This window comes from Phyllobates terribilis, unplaced genomic scaffold, assembly GCF_046119375.1.
Source record: "Phyllobates terribilis strain yellow unplaced genomic scaffold, ASM4611937v1 Scaffold_4__5_contigs__length_816908805, whole genome shotgun sequence".
NCBI lineage: Eukaryota > Metazoa > Chordata > Amphibia > Anura > Dendrobatidae > Phyllobates > Phyllobates terribilis.
The window spans coordinates 748,969,051-748,990,765 of NW_027362764.1; the positions used below are offsets into that span (position 1 = coordinate 748,969,051).

The 21,715-nt window shown below is 44.4% G+C and overlaps 1 protein-coding gene across 1 annotated transcript in view; it reads right to left on the minus strand.

The window, feature by feature from the left end:
• Positions 1-10,720, minus strand: part of FAM83A (family with sequence similarity 83 member A) — a 35,601-nt gene extending 24,881 nt beyond the window's left edge. The window contains exons 1-2 of the mRNA XM_073679855.1: positions 9,986-10,720; positions 73-240 (exon numbers count right to left, since the gene is read on the minus strand). Of these exons, the coding sequence (XP_073535956.1) occupies positions 73-240; positions 9,986-10,471 (654 nt within the window). The 5' untranslated portion in view covers positions 10,472-10,720. The remainder of the gene's footprint in view (positions 1-72; positions 241-9,985) is intronic.
• Positions 10,721-21,715: the final 10,995 nt, after the last annotated feature.

The window sequence follows — 21,715 nt, forward strand, 5'->3', positions numbered from 1 at the left end:
TATATAGTATTGACCACATAGGAGGCTGCGCTGGGTGAGGACGGTATAACGATGGCAGACGACGCTCCGTACCTTCAGGTGCACGTCTTTCACCTGCAGTTTCTCACACATGTCCGTGAAGGGCTGTAACTTGCTGGCTTCGAGGAGTAAGTAGACAAACACGTTCCTTTTGTTCGCAGCTTCTAATATATCACAGAAGATCTCAGCGTCGGTGAATTCATCCATCATTATAGCGATGACCTGGACACAATAAGACAATGGGATTAGTGACTTGTATGGTAACATATGAGAGGGAAGGCTGCAGACAGAAGAGCTGAGGTGTGTGTAATGAGGCTTTGCAGCAGCTGAGGTATTATGATGTTCTGCAGCAGCTCAGGTGTGTTGTATGATATTCTGCAGCGACTGAGGGGTGTATGATGTTCTGCAGCAGCTTACGTGTATCACGAGTTTCTGCAGCAGCTGAGGTATGTATAATGTGGCTCTGTAGCAACTGAGATATATTATGAGGTTCTGCAGCAACTGAGGTGTATTTGACGCGCCCCCTGGGCCGTGAGGTACTCGGCAGCCGGGCCTATGGATGCCGGTATGGGGGATATCACGGTGGCTGGCCCGGTCCGTGACCCAGGGCGGTCAGTAAAAAGGGGGAATATTTATATGGGATTTGGTAAGTTTGTGACGCCACCTGTGGAATGCGGCTAAGGGGAGCCGCCGCTGCGGAGCCGTCCTCTGGAGCTGGTGTTACGGCAGCAGGGATGGTGTGGCTCTCCACACGTAGAGCTAGCTTCAGGGCAGCGTGGGGTGTAACGGATGGTGGTGCAGGGGAGAGACGGCAGGACGGTCCCGGAGGAAAGACGGACACTCACACGGGGGTAAGCTTCAGTACCTTTACTGGTGATGTTGCAGGCACGGTCCAGGGTACTCCAGGTGAAGGGCGCACTTCTGGACTCTCCCCAGTGAGCGGGTATAGGGCCTCCTGATCCGTGGCTTTACTCTCTAAGCTTCTGGCCTGCCTGGAACTAGGCCTAGTTTGGTTACTGTCTCTCCTTGCACCTGCTGACCTGGTGGTAGGGCCTTCTCTTTGGAGATCACTCTCCCTGGACGCTGAGGCCTCCGTGACTCCTAGCCCTGGTACTGCAATCAGCATTTGGTGAACCTAGGGGTTCCAGTGGTTCCTACTGGGTAGTAAGGGTCCCTGTAGGCACGGACCCGGTGTCCGGTATATATATTGGGGTGAGCCTGGTATGCTCCTCTGCCCCCTTGCTACTTCTTCCTTCTCCTCTCGCCTTCGGCCACACTCGGGGCGCTCACTAGGCCTTCACACGTGCTGTAGGCCTTGGCTCGCCTAAGCACAGCAGCCAGCTTGCTGCCTCTTCGCTGCTCTCTGAGCGTCAGCACGCTCTCTGCTCAACTCTGAGCTGTGTTCCTCTCTGTCTCTGAACACTCACTCTTACTAACTGAGCTGCCTGGCTCCACCCTCCCTATATATATCCCTAACGGGCTCCCTCTGCTGGTCTGAGGTGGTAGGGTGGAGGTGTGTGAATGTGTGAGGGCCTCTTGTGGAGAAGTCCATCCATGCACCCTTCTGGGTTCTGTGGCACCAGTGCGTAGCATGGCGCCACATATTATGATGCTCTGCAACAGCAAAGGTGTGTTGACTGATGTTCTGCAGCAGCTGAGGTGTATTATGATGTTCTGCAGTAACTGAGGTGTATTATGATATTCTGCAGCAGCTGAGGTGTGTACCATGATGTTCTGCAGCAGCTGAGGTGTGTGCCATGATGATCTTCAGCAGCTGATGTGTGTATTATGGTGGTCTTCAGCAGCTGAGGTATGTCTGATGAGGTTCTGCTATAGCTGAGTTGTTTATTATGATGTTCGTCAGCAGCTGAGGTGTGTACCATGATGTTCTGCAGCAGCTGAGGTGTGCATTATGAATAGCGTAGCTATGAGTTCACAGTTGGGTCCTGACACCTTCAGTTGACCTTTTGCAACAAAAGAAGACACCAGTATTATAAATGGTAGGAGGGGATATGATGCTGATTTTGCATTGGGGCCCAGGAGCTTCAAGTTACCCTCTGGTCTTCGGCCAGCCTTACCGGTAGTCCTACATTCTCTGTGCTGTCCTTTGTAGCAAAGAACAAGAACAGACGCAGGACCTACGACTGGTCTGACGAGGGCTTAGGATACCGCTCCGGGTAATTAGCAGACTGACAATGGCCATGTGATAGGTACTTGTACTTGGTGTGGAAGCTGATTAGCTTGATTGGTTAAAGACACTGATACACCCTTGGTCAGACGTTCATTCAGTTGACTTCTATCTCTCCCGATGTCCCATTCACATGAATATTCGGTCTCACTGAACTTGCATGTGTTGGAAGAAAAGACTAAGACACCTCAATACCAGGGGTTGTAATGAAATATGTTGGATCATTCTCTACTCTATGATATCTATTGGGAAAGAGTTGTGAGGCCTCCGTTCACACTAGATGGTCGGGCCGGTCCTGCCGAAATCAACAGGTTCAGAAGTCATTAATCTTAACTGGCCCGTTAGTGGCTCTCATGCTCTAATGGACCCTAAACGTCCAGCAGAAGTCAACCCCATTTGGAGCTGATCAATCAGTCCAGTACTTTTTCAGGATATGTTCACACTACGTTTTTTTTCTGGTGATAAAAAATAATGAGGTTTTGAACTGGAGACAGTTTTAGGAAATGCTGGTGTTTTTTTTTTTATTCTGCAGCTTTTATGTTATCGTTTTATTAACGTTTCCTGACATATTTTGTTAATGTTCTCTGTAAATACTTTTTTAGCAGTTATTGAGCTTGTTCTTAAATGTTTTTTTTTAAGGCCCACACCTTCCACTCCTATTTCCAGCAGTCTGAATGCGCCCCTAGATTAGGCATCACGGCAATAATAAAACAAAAGGTTGATGGAGTATTGCTTTGCAGGAGTCTTTTTTGCTGCCTAGAAGATTTGCCAACTCCTCCAGAAGTCCGGAGGTGACTCCTTTTTCCGGGAGCCTCTTGGATCTTGCAGGAGAGTCATTTTACAATAAAATGTTCAGTCGGGTACATAGAAAAGGAAACAAACAAGCAAGTCGAAATGGATCCAACATTATGGTACTGGATGTTGGCATCCAGGTCAGAGGGTCTTTTTAAATTTTTGCTTGTGCCTTTCTATGACCTCTCCACCTTTTGGCATGCCCCCATATATACGACATAAAAGTCATCCAAAGGCACCAATTTGCATGGGACCAACTGAGCATCTAAAGTGTATGGGGGTCTCCTAACTCTTGTTGGAATTTCAACATTTGATCCTTTTATTTTCAAGAGAGATTAGCCTCTGCCAAAAGTGTTTGGTAGCAGCTTCCTCGTCTGCCAACGTTGAAACACATGAACGCTTGTCCGAGAAGACCACTCATGTGCATGGGGGACTCGGGACATATAATTGTTGGCTGATTGAATAGCTTAAGAATGCAGGAAAGTAAAGTCTCACACATGTTCTCATCATCCAGTAGCAATGGGGTCAGGATAAACAGGTTTTAGCATGCACATGATCTCGTTGTATAATACTGACGGCCTGGAATACATTTCCATCGGCGCTACTATGGTTTGTTTTCCTCTCTTTCACTTTGCACGAGCGTCATACATTCATTCTGGCTACAGTGTCATTACGCATGCTGCATTCGTACATTCATCCGTCATACAGTACATGTTTGGGGTTGGATGTTTGCTTTGTTACTTGCTTACTGCGGCCATGTGGAAGTCAGATTCCCCATTTAATGTCAACACCCTCATAGAATAATAGAATCATACAGTCCTAAATTAACACTGATGGACAATTTCCCATAGCTTTTCTAGTTTTAGGATCAAAGTTTTGGGTGACAAGAATATCATGGGCACTGGAGTCCCCTTCAGTGGAGACATGGGATGTGACAGCCCATATGGGCACTTTAATGGCTGCTCCCACCATCTATGAAGTGTAGGGAGGATTAACTGAAAAGTAGAGAATTACATGAACAGTAAATGCTCTGTGGTCACTTGTCGTCCATATGATAGACCCTCATAAGAACAATCCCTTTCCATAAACCTTATAAAGTGTATGGACATCATAAAGGGGCTAACTTAAAAGTCCCATCTATAAGGGAGAGGAGAGAGACGCAAAGAAAGATTGTCTCTTGCTCTGACCCAGACCATCCATTTATATAAATACGACCATAGGTATTGCCATTCATGTAATAAAGGATGAGGTTGGTGATTTCCATAGCTAAAATCAAGCGCAAATCACATGATATCATTAGTGTCAAGTAACGTAGAACAGCAGACTACCTGAAGACTTCGAGATACCCAAAATTCCCAACAAAAGACCACAAATTTGAGAAGACTATCCAATCCATTATCTCCTTTATGTCCTCTTAGTCAAGAAGGTCATCCTACTAGAAGACCTCTTTTACTGCAATTTTGATGGCTGTTCGTTCTCAACAAACATGCTTTATGGATTCTGCTTCTGGCATGTGAAGGGAGCCTAAAGGTGACCAAAGGTAGCTGTCAACTGAACTCTTTTTTGACCACTATCTATCTCTTCCAACTCCACCATATTCATGAACGTTTTCCATGGGAGAGAGAAGAAAGCTGCTGCCAGACTTCTTTGGCATCAGATTATCTCCCTGGAGAAGAAAAAGATTGGGTGTTAGAATTCAGAGGATATTGGGGGAGAGTCAGGAGGGTCAGCCAGTCCTGCCCAAATTGGTGGGTTTGGTTGACATTATCGAAACTTTTAGTATAGAATGATCTTTATATGGTAGGGATATATGCAATTGGGCACATGGATGTTATAGAGGGGTTACTCCATCCTGGGACTCCCCATAGTAATCCATTAGAGCAGGTCTTACTGGGTAAGACTTGACCTTAACAGCTCAATACTCCCTTTAATAAATGGTGTGTCCTCACTTTGGGCAATCTATACTTGAAGAATGGTCCCATGACAATTTGTTAATATCATAAAATCCTGCTGTGATCTGGAAGGTACACTGACAGTAAGTGTTCAGTTTTCCTGCAGTGCCCCAACAGGAGAAATTAAGTATTACATCAGGCCCATTCATATCAATGGTTTGTATGTGTAATACAGGACAGGATGGGATCCCCAGAGTGAGAAACACTCTTTTTAACCGTTTTCTACTCGGGCCAATAAATGAGGGTCTGGAACACACGATACCCCCACGCTCTATTAACTCAGACTTCCCCAATAGGGCATGTGGCGCCCCTGAGGGTTCGACCGCCACAGGGATGCTGCACTTCTCTAATGGAGTGTAGTGTTCTTCCTCTGAGGTAAGAACAGCGTGATGGTCGGGACCCAACCTTTGCATCCAACACATTTCTCCACCAGAGGGGGCTAGAATGCACTAGGTGCTGCTCCCCTGGTTACAGGGAGACTGGGGAACCAAGAGTGATGGGAACCAGTTAGTGGGTGAGGGTGGAGGATTTACAAGATAGTTACACTTTAAATTTCATATTTAATAAAAAGCCATCTTGGTTCTGGGTTCTTGTAGTTTAGTTCTTTGACGGTCCTGGTTAGTCAACTTGCCTGGCTGTCATGTACTGTGATCTCCTACCCTGAAAGTGGATCCTGTGTGGACCTGCAGGGGATGGGGACACAGCCCTTGTACCCCGGCCTTGGGATGAGGGGAAGGTAGCAGACGAGGAATGTCTCAACCTGGTCAAGGACCACGACCAAGAAGGCCCGGAGCTTAAGAGTGTGCCTCCACAGCAAATTGATCCCAGGCAGGATGCAGACGGAGCGGTGTACGCCACCTGTCCTTGCCATGCTGATGTATTCAGAGGGAGTCCGGCTGCAAGAGGGGTACCGGCCCCCGACACCCGACCTTGCTACTCCATGTCCTGGTCGGGAAAGCCCGGTAGGCCCTGCGGATCCCACCGGGTATCGGACGGAGCGGAGCTGCCACCTGTGCCCTTGTTCTGAGAGGAGCTCAGAGGGAGACCCGGCCTATTCGCGCACACACGGACAGGAAAGGACCCAGTCTGTAGTTCAGGAACACTCTGTTGCAGGGTCCTGATATAACACTGGACTTACTCGGAGGTTGTAGGACCCTCGTCCCTGGTGACCGCAGGACTCCGCGGGGAGCAGGGAGTCGCCTTCTTTCTGCCACCTCTAAAGTGAATAAAGCCTTGGAAGTTCACCCCTATGGCCTCCGGACTGTTTATTCTGCGCTACACCGCACGACGCGGCGCCCGATCTCCTCTACTACTACCCCCATCCTCCTGTCCCTCTGCCCTGAGGCCTTGCTCCGCCTGTGGGGAGTAGTAATAACTCTGGCCGCCATAACACCATGCCTCAGCGGACTGCAGCGGCGCTGGTAGCCTTCACCAGGTGCCACAGGTGGCGTAGTCGTAAATCAGCCACTCAACCCGGATAAGCCCACACCATCCTTTTTAATGTGACAGCCCTGAGCACGGGTCGGGTCCGGGCCACGGCTGCATCCCATCTCTCCATCACAGGACACGACTCCGAGTCCCCCATCTCCCAGGGTATATAAAGGGCTTCCGAGAAGAGGCGTCACAGGCACATGAAAGTGGGTTTTTAATCCCTTTAATGCAGTTTTTATGCAACAATTCATTTCAGGTCTATGAACAAAAGCAAAGATGTTAATCCTCAAGGATGTACAGCAAACAATGTCAATGTGCAACGCTGCCTCCCGAGGAGTGAAGGGATTATCAGTGCCAGGTGGGGGAAAAGTTGCCTAATGAATATATGTCAGTTGACCACCCACCAAGCTCCCATACAGGAATCCTAAGTGGCCTTAAAGAGAACCTGTCACCAGGTCAAAAGTGTCTATTATTCATCGTATGTTATTTCCACTCCTCCCCTGTGGATTCTATTTTATGGTTTTTTTTTTAAATCCGTCATACGGTTCCAGAGATATGGGCCTCTTTATTTAATGCTATTTTTTATGGTCTTTACCGGGGGGCGGTGCTCACAAGGTAATTATGCAGAGCAGCCTAAAGACACGCCCCCCCCCGAGAATCCTTTGAGACACCCCTCCTTGCTAATGACCATAATAATTAGCAATAAATAAAAAGGCCCATATCTCTGGAACCGTGTTGCGGATTAAAAAAAAAGACAAAAAATAGAATACTCAGGGGAACAGCCTGAATAAAATAAGAGCAAATACTGGCCACTTTTAACCTAGTGACAGTTCCCTTTTAAGTCATGCATTGTCTATTATCTGGGCTCCCACAATGCACTGCTGTCTGAATTTAGCTTTAGCTGTGAACCAAGCGGGACACAACTAGCAAAGAAATTATAAAATTACTCTGCATTTTATGTTAATTTTACTTGTGTGCAAATTGTGGTTGAGAACGGAGTTGCCCTTTTTAATAAAGATAGTTGTCACAAAGTGCAAGTAATGCGACTATGAAGAGTTAAATTCAGCTCTGCGGTGGGAAAAGTTGTATATCCATCACCTTCAACTTAACAAGTGATAGAGCCGGGGTGACAGGACTGGTTCTGGATCTTGGGTCACTCAAGGTTGACTTTCATCTCTCTGTATATGATCTTATCACTCAATGGAAACCGTCAAGATCATTATTATTACCCCTGAGTTGTAGGGCGGTGTACCCCGGGGGGCAGGAGGTGGTTACTGCGGAGCTGACCTTCAGTCTGTGCGATGATTTATCCGGATCACATAACCATCCTGTAGGGACCTGTTCTCCAGCTTTACCCCACACTTATGGCATTGACCTATACATTTTAGTGACCTTATGTTAATTAGTTAATGGCGTGTCCCTGCCGGGCGGAGGAGTTATTGTGGCTGACGCTCCAACGAGAAAGTCTTGTGTCATGAATTTTATCATATCCTCAACCTTTTATGAGTCTGTTTCTAGGAAAGCTGTCCGACAACCAATATAGTCACTGTTGTAGCTACCAGAGGGGTTGTCACCCAGCGCTCCCTGTGGAATTTGTAGAAACGTGGTTGTTTCTACATCACTGATGTTAATAGTTAAAGTTGAGCGAATATGAATTTAAAAGTTTGAGGTTCGTACCGGACATAAGTGTCCGGAGCTAAACTCTGAACACAGATATCTACTGGAAGTCCATTTTAATGTTCAGAGTTCCGGGGACGAAAGAGAGAATTTTCCTGCTCCAAAATCCGGGTCTTTATTGTTTTCAATGGGGTCCGGGTTCTGGTTTAAGTTCGGGTACAGTTCCGGCTACATTTTTCCACCCTCCTAAGAGCTCATTCAGATGTCCGTTTTTCACAGATAGAACCCGTACCTATTATAGTCTACGGGGCTGTTCACATGTCTGATTTTTTTTTTTGCGGACTGAGTGGTCCACACAAAATAGCGGCGACGTGTCTGATGTTGATCCGAGGGTCAGATCAAAATCGGCAATGCAAGTCTATGGGTCTATTTTGGAAAAAATCTGACGGCACACGGAAGAAATCTGTTCGTTTTTCACAGATTGCTCGGTAGAAAAAAGTAAAAGGTGGAGAAACCTTTTTTTACTCACCCAAGAAAAACTGATGAAACTCAGACCAAACACTGATGAAAATCTGTTGAAACCTGGACCATTTTTCTCGTGCGTGGAAAAATACAAACAAACATCTGAACGAGCTCTTAGACTTAGATTGTCATTAAGCAGAAGTTATATTATATTATAAAAGGTTCCATGTGGTCTTACATAGGACTGCAGGTCGACTTATCTGTATTAAATAATGCAACTCCAATGGGTTCAATGAAAATGAGAAATGAGGTAGCAGAGCTGAGTTTGTCATTAAGCTTTACACATCATACACATATACACTGTATGTAAATATATATATATCTCCCATTATTGTTGGCTCTGAAACTTCCTCTGCTAATATATATCCAAGGAAAGTGATATGTGGTAATAAGGGCCTCAGTCAGACGTCTGTTTTTCACGGAGGCGTTCTACACGTATTTTTAACGGATAGGACACTAACCCATTGGGGCAATCATATATCCGTGTACCTGCAAAAAATCGGGAGAATTGTTCATCTTTGATCTGAGTAAATGATCAATCGCCCATTGAAATTGGGAAGTCCGTGAAAAAACTGGACTCCATGCAGACTCCATCTATGTGTCATCTGGGCGCTATCCATTATTACTGTTTAAGGCTAAGTTCCCATGATGAGTATTTGGTGCGTTATTGATGCTGCAGATTTTCTGCACCAATTTTTTTTTACATCCTTTTTTTTTTTTTTTTAAATAAAACTGCTATTTTTGGATACTTACTGTTATTTAGTTTTGGTAAAACTTTATTGATAGTCATGGGTGGATTATGTGCACTTTGACTTCGCTTCTGCTGCTGAAAATGTGTATTTTTATCTGTGGATTTTCCTCACCTCATTCAAGTCTAAAAACGTATATTTAACGCAAGAGGAATTGACATGCTGTGGATTTCAATATTGCACCACGGGTCAATTTCCGCAGTGTGAGAAAAAAAAAAGCGTAAAAATACATAGCGTAAAAAATAGTGATCATGGAAACTTAACCTACTGGGTAGGAGAATTTTTGAATTTTTTTATTTTTTCGCATATGGGAATAATGCATAGCATATTAAAGGGTAAAACCAGACCTACGGACCAAATATAGATGAAAAACAGAGTACTTTCCCGTACGGGTGTGAGGGATTTCCACAGAAGAGTGGAAGGAATAATTCAGCTCTGATATTTCAAACTTTTTTATAAATAAGCAAAATAAAAAATAAATACATTTTTAAAGAAATTAGTTAACTGAAAGTTATATACTGCAGCGACAAACTTGAGAAGTGTAGCAGAGCTGAGTTTGTCACATCGTTTGTGGTGTCACATGACATAGTTTATGGTTTTATATTAGAACGGCTGCGCAGCTTTGGTTGAGTTATCGTAATTAACGGTATAGAATCAAAGAGTTAAATGACTAATTCAGGACACATGCTGACATCAATGCCATACTAGATACCTACCTGACCGGTTCGGTGTATACTCCTCCTGATGGTCTCCCTGATATTATTAGTCTTATCGGTTTGGAAGTACACGGTGGCACTGGACTTGTCCTTCAGGTAAGGTTTCTCCTCTGAACTCCAGTTGTGTAGTGGAGTGGTGGTCTCACTGTTGTCCGAATTTATAGGGTAATAACTCTCGGACTGGTGGGAAAGGTTCCCATTTTGCACCGACCCGTTCTCGCCGTTTTCTGTGTGGCTTTCGGTGGCATAGTACGGTTCCTTCACATTGTTCATAATGTATTGCATCTCTTGCTTCGATAAGAAGTCCACCTCTCCTTCTTCTGCAAGGACCTTTTGGTAGTCATCAGATCCACCATCCAAGAGGGCATCCGTTGCCAACCTGGCGCTCTCATTGTGGCAGAACTCTGGCTTGCTCAGCCTTGCCCACTTGTTCTTGGCTTCTTCAAGTCTTTTCTTGATTTTCCCCACTGCCTTTGACCTATTCATATTTACTGGTGAAGAAGATGACTTCTGAGGATTCTTCCAAGGTGTCTACCAACTTTCTTGAAGGATTCTCTTAGGAATAAACGTTCAGCAGATCCTCGCCATCACTGCTCGAGTAGAACTTTCACTTCATCCCAGTAGTCCCATTAACTGTGAAAAATCCTCTTCCAGTACAGAGACAACGGAGCTGGGATCAGCAGGGAAGTGACAGCCCTATAAACTGCTTTATCTAGGTGGAGACACACCTTATACCTGTGGGCTACACCGGAGCTTCAGCTACTCCCCTTTTAGCTCTGTCACTCTCACTGTCATGTAGATAACACTAAGCTCAGTCATGTAACAAGTCAATGGAGAAGATCATTGCACAGGTATGAGCCGCTCCAGCTGGAGGCTTTTAACAAAAGGTGTCAAAAATATTCAGCAAGTTGTTTTTTTTTTTGAAAGCAAAAGAAAGCATAAAAAAAGACAACAGTACGAGTAGAGAACCTGTCAAGGTGACAGTGTTAAAAAGTGGTATTTATCTATATAAATGACACAAATTGTCTCATTTCATGGTCATTGCAAAAGTATGCAGTATTCAACAGAAATGAAAACAATGGGAAGCAATAAACAATGCCACTGTGGATAATTATTTTTTTTTCAAAAGGAAAGCCTGAGAAAATATAAAATATTGGTTTAAAGAACAGTTTTATTAATATTTATTTTTAGAGCACCATTGATGGTGCTGTACATGAGAAGGAGTTACATACAAATATAAATTACAATTAACAAAATTACAATGACAGACTGGTACAGAGGGAAGAGGACCCTGCCCTCGGGGGGCTTATATTCTACATGATAATGGGGAAAAAGACAGTAGGTTGGGGGGTAGCGGCAGCTCCGATGGTGGTAAGGTCGGTTATTGCAGGCTGTAGCTTTCTTGAAGAGATGGGTTTTCAAGTTCCGTCTCAAGGAATTTTGGAGACAATTGGATATGTTGGGGAACAGAATTCCAGAGGACAGGGGATACTCGAGAGAAGTCTTGAAGGCAATTGGGTGAGGAATGTACAAGAGTGGAGGAGAGAAGAAGAAGGTTTTATGAGGACAAGAGATTACGTATAGGAAGAGATCAGGAGATTAGTTCATAGATATATAGAGGAGACAGATTGTGGACAGATTTGTAGTTCCAATGTGAGTAGTTTAAACTGTATCCAGTGGAAAAATTGGGAGACAATGAAAAGATCGGCAGAGCGGAAAGGCAGAGGAGCAGTGAGGGAAGAGGTATATTAATCAGACAGCAAAGTTAAGGATTGAGTGGAGACGTGCGAGAATGTTAATTCAGAGGCCACAGAGGAGAATATTGCAGTAGTTAAGGTGGGAGATGATGAAAAGACATGAAGCATAGACAAAAGATTCTAAGGAGTCATTGCACCAAAGTTATCACACAAAGGCCTGGGTGTACATTGTGTTTCGGCTTTTTGCTCTGAATTCCGAAGGGAGTTCTGTTCGAATCCCTGAAAAACGGGATTCAGGTGGTGTCTATCTTTTAAGCCGGGCACACTGGTACAATAATAGAAGACTATTGGGACCAACTAAAAACAAGGACACTGCAGTAAAGGAGGACAAATGGAGTCCAAAGTTTCAGACTTTGGACTATGTTTGCCTAATTGTACTTCATGGTTCCCACAGAGGGTTTTATCTGAATCCTGTTTTTCATGGATTCAGATGAAGCTCCTTATGAATTCTTGAACTTAAGGCCCCCATACAGATTAGACTAATGTCGGTCAAACCAGTCAATATACTCTGGTGTGAATGGGGGAGGGCAGCTAACTGATCATCGGCAGAGATGTCAATTGGGCACATCCTATTTTCAGATGTCTGTAGACTGCTTACTCATAAAGCACACAGGAGCGTTTAGCCAAAAGAGCTCTCCTGTGTATGGGAGAGACGTCCAATATGGCATTTGGGCAAAGCATAATTCGGCTGACAACCAGCTAATTGGTATGGCTTTTTGAAGTGTCTTTGAATTTTGGAAGTGTTTGAGGTTCTTAGATATCTTCAAGGGTCTTGGTGCCATCAGAATTTCTTCATGTTGATTGAGATTGCAGGAATTGTCAGGGGTTCTTTGAAATGTTGAAGGTTCTCAGGTTGTTTGAGATTAACGGAAGAACTAGAGGATCTAGGAGGTGCAGAAAGTTATTTGTATTGGAGATCCTTTCAAGTATTGGAGATTTTTGTAAGTTTTTAAGGTTCATTGGAATGAGAAATTGGCTAGAGGTTCTTAGAAGCACTGGAGTTTCTTGGTGGGGTTCAAAGTTCTTAGAGTTATCATAAATATTTTAAAAGTGCCAGACGTTCATTGAGATTTTAAGGTTTTTGGAGGAACTGAAAATTCTTACACGAGTAGGCTGAGTGAGGTTCTTAGACGTGTCAAAAAATTCTTGAAGGTGTTGGAAGCATAGAAAATTTTTGGTGTTGAAATTTCCTAAAGATTTTTGGTGGGATTCAAAGTTTTTGTGTCATAAGTCTTTTGAAGAGTCAGACTTTTATGGTCGGATTACCATACATGTTCTTTTTTGATTTTGTCCTATTCTCAGGAGGTTCAAAGATGAGAAATACGATAAGCATAAAATTAAATCTGCGATAGGTTCGCAAGGTGTGTCCCTATAGCCTCCACTCCTTGTGAACACCTATGTGTGTAGATTTCAATGTATACATGTAGGGATGTGATTGATTATATTAATCCGTCCTCAGAATTTCGTAACTCTTGTCTTACAGAAGGGGTGAAGGATTCTAGGAATCTTAAAAGCAGAACATTGTGTTGAGTTCCTGATTGCGCCCGCGGAACACATTGCTATGCAAATTGTATTATTTATTGTCAGCAGTTTTCTATGAATTGATCTTGTCTGTATTCTGATGTGGGAGGCACTGAGACTTGAGTAGAACTCACCAGATTTAGCAATTTCCTTTTTTTTCTTAATTGCTTTATTTTTTTTACTATTCATATATTATTTTTGTACTTTTTTACTATTGTATATTATTTTTATGCTTTTATTTTATTACGTATTAAATAAAGTCTAAAGGAACCTGAGAAATCAGTCAGTCCATTATGTATCAGAACCAAGGCCCACCTGAGGATTCTGTGATACTCTGGTGGTCCAGTCTTCTGTCTGTAAAACTTTAGGCAAGGATTTTCGGATCTAGGGAGTTTGGATTCAATCTAAGTATTGTTACCTTAGTACACTGCTCAAATAAAATAAAGGGAACACTCAAATAACACATCCTAGATCTGAATGAATGAAATATTCTCATTGAATACTTTGTTCTGTTCAAAGCTGAATGTGTTGACAACAAAATCACACAAAAATCATCAATGGAAATCAAATTTATTAACCAATGGAGGCCTGGATTTGGAGACACCCCCAAAATTAAAGTGGAAAAACACACTACAGGCTGATCCAACTTTGATGTAATGTCCTTAAAACAAGTCAAAATGAGGCTCAGTATTGTGTGTGGCCTCCACGTGCCTGTATGACCTCCCTACAACGCCTGGGCATGCTCCTGATGAGGTTGTGGATGGTCTCCTCTGGGATCTCCTCCCAGACCTGGACTAAAGCATCCGCCAACTCCTGGACAGTCTGTGGTGCAACGTGACGCTGGTGGATGGAGCGAGACATGATGTCCCAGATGTGCTCAATCGGATTCAGGTCTGGGGAACGGGCGGGCCAGTCCATAGCTTCAATGCCTTCATCTTGCAGGAACTGCTGACACACTCCAGCCACATGAGGTCTGGCATTGTCCTGCATTAGGAGGAACCCAGGGCCAACCGCACCAGCATATGGTCTCACAAGAGGTCTGAGGATCTCATCTCAGTACCTAATGGCAGTCAGGCTACCTCTGGCGAGCACATGGAGGGCTGTGCGGCCCTCCAAAGAAATGCCACCCCACACCATTACTGACCCACTGCCAAACCAGTCAAGCTCAAGGATGTTGCAGGCAGCAGATCGCTGTCCACGGCGTCTCCAGACTCTCACGTCTGTCACATGAGCTCAGTGTGAACCTGCTTTCATCTGTGAAGAGCACAGGGCACCAGTGGCGACTTTGCCAATCCTGGTGTTCTGTGGCAAATGGCAAGCGTCCTGCACGGTGTTGGGCTGTGAGCACAACCCCCATCTGTGGACGTCGGGCCCTCATACCACCCTCATGGAGTCAGTTTCTAACCGTTTGTGCAGACACATGCACATTTGTGGCCTGCTGGAAGTAATTTTGCAGGGCTCTAGCAGTGCTCCTCCTGTTCCTCCTTGCACAAAGGCGGAGGTAGCGGTCCGGCTGCTGGGTTGTTGCCCTCCTACGGCCCACTCCACGTCTCCTGGTGTACTGGCCTGTCTCCTGGTAGCGCCTCCAGCCTCTGGACACTACGGTGACAGATACAGCAAACTTTCTTGCCACAGCTCGCATTGATGTGCCATCCTGGATGAGCTGCACTACCTGAGCAACTTCTGTGGGTTGTAGAGTCCGTCTCATGCTACCACGAGTGTGAAAGCACAACCAACATTCAAAAGTGACCAAAACATCAGCCAGAAAGCATTGGTACTGAGATGTGGTCTGTGGTCCCCACCTGCAGAACCACTCCTTTATTGAGTGTGTCTTGATAATTGCCAATAATTTCCATCTATTATCTATTCCATTTGCACAACAGCATGTGAAATTGATTGTCAATCACTGTTGCTTCCTAAGTGGACAGTTTGATTTCACAGAAGTTTGATTTACTTGGAGTTATATTCTGTTGTTTGAGTGTTCCCATTATTTTTTGAGCAGTGTATACGGGTGATTTCTCTTGTATATTAGTCATAATAGTCATGAAAGCATCAAAAGACTGACTTAGGTTGGCATCACATCTCCAAGTTTCACGGTCCGTGTACGGACCTCAAAATCTGGACTGCCATGGGTCTCCAGCCCCTAACTACCAGCCTTATAGCCATATATGAGGCTGTTATAGCTTGGATCAGGAGACTCTGGGCTGATTTAGAAATAAAGGTCCATATAAAAGACCATGAAACTCAGCCAGCTGAAGAGTTTTCACACCCAGGTTATGTTGGCTGAAGGGGCCCAAAGGTCAGTGTGCCACATAAAAAAATATCAGTACTACTAGATATGTTGCAGAAATTTTTGCTACTGTGCCGTTCATCAAAATGGGGCTTGGAAAAATCCAATTCAATTGCATGGAATGGATTTTTATTTTTAAAAGGATAATCCAGCTCCGCTCACTTCTACATTGGGAGGTGATCAGAATGGACGACATCATGTCTTCAGGGATGATCTGGCTCTGCTCACTTCCAGATCAAGAGGTTGAGCAGAGTGGGCTACATCAAGCCTTCATGGATAATCTGGCTCCGCTCACTTCTACATCGGGAGGTGATCAGAATGGGCGACATCATGTCTTCAGGGATAATCTGACTCTGCTCACGTCTACATTGGGAGGTGATCAGAATGGGCGACATCATGTCTTCAGGGATAATCTGACTCTGCTCATGTCTACATTGGGAGGTGATCAGAATGGGCGACAACATGTCTTCAGGGATAATCTGACTCTGCTCACGTCTACATTGGGAGGTGATCAGAATGGGCGACATCATGTCTTCAGGGATAATCTGACTCTGCTCACGTCTACATTGGGAGGTGATCAGAATGGGCGACATCAAGCCTTCATGGATAATCTGGCTCCGCTCACTTCTACATCGGGAGGTGATCAGAATGGGCGACATCATGTCTTCAGGGATAATCTGACTCTGCTCACGTCTACATTGGGAGGTGATCAGAATGGGCGACATCATGTCTTCAGGGATAATCTGACTCTGCTCACGTCTACATTGGGAGGTGATCAGAATGGGCGACAACATGTCTTCAGGGATAATCTGACTCTGCTCACGTCTACATTGGGAGGTGATCAGAATGGGCGACATCATGTCTTCAGGGATAATCTGACTCTGCTCACGTCTACATTGGGAGGTGATCAGAATGGGCGACATCAAGCCTTCATGGATAATCTGGCTCCGCTCACTTCTACATCGGGAGGTGATCAGAATGGGCGACATCATGTCTTCAGGGATAATCTGACTCTGCTCACGTCTACATTGGGAGGTGATCAGAATGGGCGACATCATGTCTTCAGGGATAATCTGACTCTGCTCACGTCTACATTGGGAGGTGATCAGAATGGGCAACATCATGTCTTCAGGGATGATCTGGCTCTGCTCACTTCCAGATCAAGAGGTTGAGCAGAGTGGGCGACATCCAGTCTTCAGGGATAATCTGGCTTCGCTCTCTTCCATACTGGGAGGTAAGCAGAGTGGGTGACATCATGTCTTCAGGTATATTCGGTCTCTGCTCACTTCTATATCATGTACGTAAACAGAGAGGTGGCAAATGTCTATTGATGTGACATTACTAGCCCCCCTTATCTCCTGATACAGAAGAGAGCGGAGCTGGATTACACCTTTAACTCCCAGAAATCTGACATGAATGAATATACCCTATAGAGACTGTATAAGACACAGAGACCATGTCACAAATGACATTTCTCATCCATCCATAGGAAAAGCCGTCCACCACTAGGATCCACTTCTATTTTGGGAAGTTGTGTGCTATCCAGGACTGGAAAGGTGGCCGCTCCTTAGCATTTATAGCTATCTAAAACCTGTGGCTATGCCATAAATGTAAGAAATTGGACAAACCCTACAATGGTCCAAGTCTGATATTCCAGCTCAGTTTCATACAGTAGCATTATAGACAGGTGATCACAGTTTTTTGAGAAAATCAGCCTCCTAACCATATCCAAATCCTTCAGTGCTATGTGTAGAGCCACATAGGTACCACACGTACATGTGCTCCACGTGATTGCCAGTATATGCTAGGTGCGACATGTATACAACCAATAGATTTATAGGCGGGTTTGTTTTCTGAGCTGTGGGACTGGCAGTGACAGATCATGATATAGTTTACACACTCCTGGAGAACAAGTAGACCTACAATGCCTATAGGGCTCAGAGCGGATCAGGGCAAACAGGTTGAGGTCATGTTCTGGTCAAAGGAGGAAAAGGCATGCACAGTATAGGCGTTTAATTACTATGTAATCATATGAAATATATGGAAAATAAAGACACAATGAACCTATTATTTGTGTGTTCTGCTATGGAGTCCAAATGATAATGCAAAGTCCAATTTAATTATCCACAAAGGGTGGCATTTTTCATTTCGTTTGCAACCAAAATTTTGTGCAATTTTGTCCAAATTTATTAATGTTTTACGCCATTAATAAGAATATCTTTAAGCAGCTGGCAAACCTGGTGAGAAAACAGAAGGGCTTTATTACTGCTTCTGTCTTTTTTGCCAGCTACCTATGTGGCGCCCTGCTGCGCATTGGTGCCACAGATCCCAGAGGGGTGCATGGACGGTCTTCTCCACAAGAGGCCCTCATAGCATTCACACACCTCCACCCTACCACCTCAGACCACCAGAGGGAGTCTGGATAGGTATATATAAAGGGAGGGTGGAGCCAGGCAACTCAGTGAAGTCTGAGTCTTAGTTTGAGTCTAGAGCCTGTTGAGAGGAACTCCTGCAGAAGCTAGCCTGCAGCGGAGCTCAGTCAGTTCAGTCCAGACTCAGAGAGCTCGAGTTAGTGAGCCTAGGGTATGCCGACGCCAAAAGAGCGGTGAAGAGTAGCGAGGTCTACTGCCCATGTGAAGCCTAGTTAGGGCCCCGAGCATGGCCGAAGGCGAGTGGAGTAAGCAAGCAACATAGGGGGCAGATGAGCTTAACCAGCTCGTCTGCAGGGATTCCTTACATCCAGCAGAAACAACCGGAACCCCTGGAGAACTATATGTCCCAGGAACACCAAAAGCTGATTACGTACCAGGGTCAGGAGTCACGGAGGCCCAAGAGACCAGGGAGTGTGATCTCCAAAAGAAGGCCCTACCAACAGGTCAGCAGGTGCAAGACAGAGACCAAGTTAGGCCTAGCTCCAGGCAGGTCAGAAACTTATCAAGGAAAGGCAAGGAACAGGAGGCCCCACACCCGCTCACTAGGGAGAGTCCTGATATGCATCCTTCACCCTGAAGTACCCTGCACCGTGCCAGAAACACCACCAGTAAAGGTACTGAAGTGAACTGTTGTGAGTGTGCCTATTCTTCCTCTGACTCGGCTGGGTCCCCTCTGTCCTGCATCCTTCTCCTACACTACCCCGAGGCCCCGCTCCACATGTGGGGAGCCGCACCAACTAAGCTGCCTGAACACCGGCCTCAGAAGACTGTCGCAGCGCTGGTGGTCCTCACCAGACACCACAAGTGGCGTCACGAACATTCCCCTATCCCACACAACTTTCCCCCTTCTTTTAAGAGTGACCCCAGGGTACGGGCCCGGGAGCCGACCACCGCGACATCCCCCAAGGTCAGGCAACAACAAGGCCCAGGCGCCGAGTCGTCCCCATCTCCTGGGCGCGTCACATACACTACCGTTCAAAAGTTTGGGGTCATTTAGAAATTTCATTATTTTTGAAAGAAAAGCACCATTTTTTTTTTTCAATGAAGCTAACATTAAATGAATCAGAAATACACTCTATACATTGTTAATGTGGTAAATGACTATTCTAGCTGCAAACATCTTGTTTTTAATTGCAATATCTGCATAGGTGCATAGAGACCCATTTCCAATAACCACCACTCCAGTGTTTTAATGGTACATTGTGTTTGTAACTGTGTAAGAAGCTAATGGATGTTTAGAAAACCGCAGAAAACCCTTGCACAAGTATGTGAGCCCTTCTGAAAACGGTTTGGCTGATTTGAGAAGCTATAAAATTGACCTTCCTTTGAGCTAGTTGAGAATCTGGAGCATTACATTTGTTTGTTCTATGAAACTCTCAAAATGGTCAGAAAAAGAGAACTTTCATGTGAAACTCGACAGTCTATTCTTGTTCTTAGAAATAAAGGCTATTCCACGCGAGAAATTGCCAAGAAACTGAAGATTTCCTACAACGGTGTGTACTACTCCCTTCAGAGGAGAGCACAAACAGGCTCTAACCAGAGTAGAAAGAGAAGTGGGAGGCCCCGCTGCACAACTGAGCAACAAGACAAGTGCATTAGAGTCTCTAGTTTGATAAATCGACACCTCACAGCTCAACTGGCAGCTTCATTAAATAGTACACGAAAAACGCCAGTGTCAACGTCTACAGTGAAGAGGCAACTCCGGGATGCTGGCCTTCAGGGCAAAGTGGCAAAGAAAAAGCCATATCTGAGACTGGCTAATAAAAGGAAAAGATTAATATGGGCAAAATAACACAGACATTGGACAGAAGAAGATTGGAAAAAAGTTTTATTGACAGACGAATCAAAGTTTGAGGTGTTTGGATCACACAGAAGAACATTTGTGAGACGCAGAACAACTGAAAAGATGCTGGAAGAATGCCTGACGCCATCTGTCAAGCATGGTGGAGGTAATGTGATGGTCTGGGGTTGCTTTGGTGCTGGTAAAGTGGGAGATTTGTACAAGGTAAATGGGATTTTGAATAAGGAAGGCTATCACTCCACTTTGCAACGCCATGCCATACCCTGTGGACAGCGCTTGATTGGAGCCAATTTCATCCTACAACAGGACAATGACCCAAAGCACACCTCCAAATTATGCATGAACTATTTAGGGAAGAAGCAGGCAGCTGGTATCCTATCTGTAATGTAGTGGCCAGCGCAGTCACCAGATCTCAACCCCATTGAGCTGTTGTGGGAGCAGCTTGACCGTATGGTACGCAAAAAGTGCCCATCAAGCCAATCCAACTTGTGGGAGGGGCTTCAGGAAGCATGGGGTGAAATTTCTCAAGATTACCTCAGCAAATTAACAGCTAGAATGCCAAAGGTCTGCAATGCTGGAATTGCTGCAAAGGGGGCATTTTTTGACCAAAGCAAAGTTTGAAGGAGAAAACTATTCGTTCTAATAAAAATCATTATTTCTAACCTTGTCAATGTCTGGACTATATTTTCTATTCATTTTGCAACTCATCTGATAAATAAAAGTATGAGTTTTCATGGAAAACACAAAATTGTCTGGGTGACCCCAAACTTTTGAACGGTAGTGTAGCTCTCAGTGAGCACTATGCACATAACAGAAGCAAGGGCACTGCCAATGTTTCTGTAGGACCTGCCGATCAGACCTGCCATAGCAGAACTGCTGGGTCCTAGCAGTCCCAGATCAGCTCTGCCAATGACGAGTGGCACAGAAAGGGGCTTTTTTCCTCTGCAACTAGGGCTCTTATGGAAGCCCCTGATTACAGTGGGGAAAAAAAAAAAGAAAAAAAAGGCCTGCAAAAATAATAGTAAAAAAAAAGTGTTTGAAAAAGTAAAGTCCCCCATAACAAAAAAAACTGAAAAAATCCTTAAATTCTTGAGTAAAATATATTACATATCAAAAAAGAAATAAAAACAAAACAAAAAAAACCAAACCCTACACATATTAGGCATCTGTACAAATGTAAAAATCTGCAGAATTCATTCAAGGGGTTATTTTGGGGTGGATCTTGAGCAGAATAAAATCTAAACAAAAATAGTTTGCAGAGAAAAATTATATAAATGGTGGGGTAATTTATATGTACCTCATAACAGCGCTAAAAAAATATTAGAATTCATTGTGCATCAAACAAAGCCTCATACTTCAACATTGGTAAAAAAAAAAAAAAAAGAAAATATGGGTGCTGAAAAAAAAAAAAAAGAAAAATGGCTGCGGAAATTAAAATAATTGTCCTGTACGGCGCCCAGATAAATGGTGTTATATGGTGCTGCTGTCATTATTATTGTTGTTATTACACATTGTTAGATAATTTGTTATATAATCCACCGTTGATCTGCACTTCATGATTGAAGATTTCTATCTTGGATCATAGGAGTGGCGAGGACTTCTACGGAGGAGCGGTGTTATTTCACAAGACAGAGATTAGTGATTAACAAAAACAAAAAATTACCAATCTCCTTCTTAATTCCTAAATAATGAAATCCTTTTATTTCACGCACACAAAGAAACTGATGTATCCTTGAAAATATATAATTTTTTACAGGTCTACAGGCTGCATGTAGGCCTCTCTGTGGCAAAGGACTGTGGCATAAAAGAAAGCAAAGCTGTCAATCACAGGGAAAACCCGGCCTTCCGTCAGCTATGGACGCTGCAAATATTTGAAGCAATCCTGTATTAGATGATACATTTTTTTTTTGTTTTGCACATTTGTTTTTT